This window comes from Pistacia vera, unplaced genomic scaffold (genome assembly GCF_008641045.1).
Source record: "Pistacia vera cultivar Batoury unplaced genomic scaffold, PisVer_v2 Contig109, whole genome shotgun sequence".
NCBI lineage: Eukaryota > Viridiplantae > Streptophyta > Magnoliopsida > Sapindales > Anacardiaceae > Pistacia > Pistacia vera.
In genome coordinates, this window is record NW_022195126.1 from 274,018 (window position 1) to 277,796 (window position 3,779).

Below are 3,779 nucleotides of genomic sequence, written 5' to 3' on the forward strand. Positions count from 1 at the left end.
TGAGACTTTGCAAATACAACCCTATTTAACTTGACTTTACAAACTGAACTGACCAAGATACTTACTCTGCTCAATAGCCACTCACTACTAAAAAAGCAGGCTTCCTTGACACTATACTCTTGACAGTTTTGGGCTTCTTTGACATGTTTTTACTTAGAAATAAATAAATATTGAAGGGCGATAAAATAGGTTTTAAAAGTATGAGGGGTTACAATTGTCTGGGAGGAGATATTATCTTTTCTTGAAACTATAAAGAGGTAAAATGATATTTTGTAACTTAATAGGCAAGTTAAAAGACATCCATATTTAAAGAATCAGTATCTTATATGTAACCAAAATCAAAGAGCAACAGTTTGCACAGTTTCTTAATTCGAAAAAACTAAACAAAATATTCACTAAAACTAGAGCCAATATATACCAGCTATTAATTATCGCACAACTCAAACAACTTCAAACAGAAAACTTAACCTTCTCATTTCCCTTGGGCTTTATAATTGGAAACCATTCCAGTGCTCAATCATTGAAAGCTTCTCATTGGAAACCATTCGAGTCCTCAATCATTCAAAGCTTCTCATTGTCTCCAATTCTCTCTCAATAATCTTTTCTAGCTTCCATTTTGTCTTACTCTTTTTTTTTTTTAACATATTATAGCGTTTATGGGCACTTCACTAAGAGCTTTTATGGCCATAATCGTGGCATGGTTGGCTATTTTTCAAGGACTTTTGATTGCTGTTAATGCTCATGATAATTTTAACTACAAGGATGCACTCACCAAATCCCTTATCTTTCTGGAGGCACAAAGATCAGGAAAGCTTCCTCCCAATAACAGACTATCCTGGAGAGGAGATTCTGGTCTTAACGATGGAAAAGATGTTCATGTAGGGGGCATGCATCTCACTTAAAATAAAAGTATGATGATCAATTTAAATGAATAATGTTCATATATATCAATTAATTATTGGTTTTTGTGGATGCAGGTGGATCTTGTTGGGGGATATTATGATGCTGGAGACAATGTTAAGTATGGACTCCCCATGGCTTTCACAATCACCACTCTGGCATGGTCTTCTCTCATCTATGAATCCGAGTTAAAATCATCTGGAGAATATCAAAATGTTATTGCTGCGATCCGTTGGGGCACCGATTATTTCCTTAAAGCCAGCTCTAGGAAAAAGCGATTATACGTGCAGGTTGGAGACCCGGTGAAGGATCATGAATGTTGGGTGCGACCAGAAATTATGAATACACCAAGAAATGTGTTAATGATTGATTCAAATACACCTGGGGCTGAGATTGCAGCTGAAACTTCTGCTGCGATGGCTGCTTCTTCCATTGTCTTTAGGACTGTTGACCGTCACTATTCCCGTCGTCTCCTCAACAAAGCCAAGCTGGTATTATATCATCATAGTTTTTGTTTATCTTAGTTTCTCCTCCATGTTTAAATTTGCATTATGCTAATTTTTTTTTTCTTCTTTCTTAACAGTTGTTTGAATTTGCTAATTCCCATAGAAGAACTTACGATGGAGAATGCCCCTTCTATTGCTCTTATTCTGGCTATAATGTACATACTCACACAGTGCAGTTCAATAAAAAATGCCTCTAATTTCTTAAAAAATGTTTATTTAAATAATGGAAAACAAAATCAAAATTATCTTAAGATGTTTTGGGCGATTATATTTAATGTTTTCAGGATGAGCTGTTATGGGCTTCAACTTGGTTGTACTTCGCCACCAAGAGGTCTAAGTATATTCAGTACATTAGAGAAAACGCCATCAGCGCTAGTGTAGCCGAGTTTAGCTGGGATCTTAAATATGCTGGAGCCCAAATCATGCTCTCTGAGGTTTGTTATCTTAAACATTATAACTTCATTAATGAAAATTTCTGAAACTCCATTATTTTCTTTCAATGAAAATGCAGTTCTTCTTTCAAGGAGACAACACCTTGGAAAACTACAAGAACCAAGCTGACAGTTTTATTTGTTCAAATCTTCCTGAAAGCCCTTATCACCAAGTTTACATCAGTCCAGGTACATAGTACACTCAAGATTTATATTTTCTGTGCCAGCTGATTCGATCACTTAATTGGCATTAATTAAGTAAAAATGTTCTTTCGATTAAAGGTGGCATGCTTCACTTGAGGGATGGAGCCAACACTCAATATGTTACAGGTGCAGCTTTACTGTTTAGCGTATACAGTGATGCTCTGGAGAGACATAACAAAAAGGTGAATTGCGGAGACAAACAATTCGACTCTAACCAGATCATGGCTTTTGCTAAGCAGCAGGTATATAAATATATATACTGATGACATCGAGCACAAAAATAACTTAAAATCATTATATAAACAAATAGTAATTGGAAAAATATATCAAAATTGCAGATCGATTACATACTAGGGAAAAACCCAGAAGGAAGATCATACATGGTTGGATTTGGCAAGAACCCACCAACACAAGCGCATCACAGGGGAGCTTCAGTCCCAAAAACGATAGAAAACTCAAACGTGAGTTGTTCAATGAGCTTTGTTTATTGGTACGGTAAAGATGAGCCAAACCCTAATGAACTAACAGGAGCCATTATTGGAGGACCAGACCGATCTGATCGGTTTATTGACAAACGTTGGGATTCATCAAACACTGAGCCATGCACTTATGTTAATTCAGCGGCAGTCGGCGTCTTGGCTAAACTTGCAGCTTCATCGTAGTCTTTTAACTCTTAATTAATTTGATTAGTCGTCTTTTTGATTGATTAGTCTGATATCGATTTCCAATTAAAGCATGCCATGAACGTAACGATTGTCTATTTAGAACCGTTTGTTATTTTTATTTAAATTAGATGTTAATTTGTATTATACAGTATAATCTCTATAAATTAATACTCAATAAATTAATAAACTCTATTAGATAATAATTTCTTACGGTTCCAATTTAAGTTAGTAGGTTAAATTAATAAAATAATATTTTTCTAGAAAACCTTACATAACTCTGTGGTCCTATTCATATTATAAATAAATAATTTGTTAATTCTTATTTTTTTCTTGAAATTTAAATTTTGTTGGATCTTATCTCTAATTTTTCTCCTTGCATCTAGAAGTTCTAGGGTTGAATTCTCGAATTGCAATAAAAAAAATATAAAGTGTTGTTGATGCTTTGAATATTGTTGGATCTCATATCTAATTTAAATCTATGTTCATTGAATTGTAAGTACACTCTATAAATTAATTATTAATTTATCGATTAATTAATACCTCTTTTAATTAATATAATTTATATGATCCCAAGGTTACTAATTTATAGAGGTTATACTATATATGTCAATAAGTATCTCTCTATGTATATTTTGTATGGAGGAGCTTTAGATTGTAATATTCTCAGGGGCTGTTTAGTTGAGGTGTTAGAGTAGGTGTTCTAGAGCCAATCCTATTTTGTAAATTGACTCTTTGTAATCATGTTTTATTATCAATAAAGACATATATTTATATCATGTGATCTGATTATATTCGTATAAGAAAATGATGTATGTCCTTATGATGGTAGAACCGTGACGAGGGTATTGAATGTTTGAAATCTGGATAATGAGAACTTTATGAGCATATATGGTGGCCATTCTAGAAACGTCCATAACCCTAGTATTATCTTGACCTAGGGCACAGATAATACGGTAAGACTATCATAGTGTTGGACGACCTTGTCGAGAGGCAATGACAGATCTCATTTGTCAAGGTTGTTTGGTGACAACTTGGTGCAACACATGGGTGCTTGCTATAGGAAAGTTCATCGG

General features: G+C 34.2%; 1 protein-coding gene across 1 annotated transcript; it reads left to right on the forward strand.

The window, feature by feature from the left end:
• The first annotated feature begins 656 nt into the window (after positions 1-656).
• LOC116136943 (endoglucanase 16-like) lies at positions 657-2,723 on the forward strand. Its single transcript, XM_031422626.1, has 7 exons — positions 657-878; positions 978-1,391; positions 1,484-1,561; positions 1,691-1,840; positions 1,918-2,026; positions 2,120-2,283; positions 2,380-2,723. Exons 1-7 carry the CDS (start codon positions 657-659, stop codon positions 2,701-2,703), a joined length of 1,461 nt encoding a protein of 486 aa, XP_031278486.1. The 3' UTR covers positions 2,704-2,723.
• Positions 2,724-3,779: the final 1,056 nt, after the last annotated feature.

Excerpts from the sequence above, each read along its gene's own strand:
- LOC116136943 (XM_031422626.1), top strand. The coding sequence starts at position 657 with ATGGGCACTTCACTAAGAGCTTTTATGGCCATAATCGTGGCATGGTTG. Across the intron at positions 1,562-1,690 it reads GCTCTTATTCTGGCTATAAT|GATGAGCTGTTATGGGCTTC; the intron begins GTACATACTCAC and ends TAATGTTTTCAG. Across the intron at positions 2,284-2,379 it reads TGGCTTTTGCTAAGCAGCAG|ATCGATTACATACTAGGGAA; the intron begins GTATATAAATAT and ends TCAAAATTGCAG.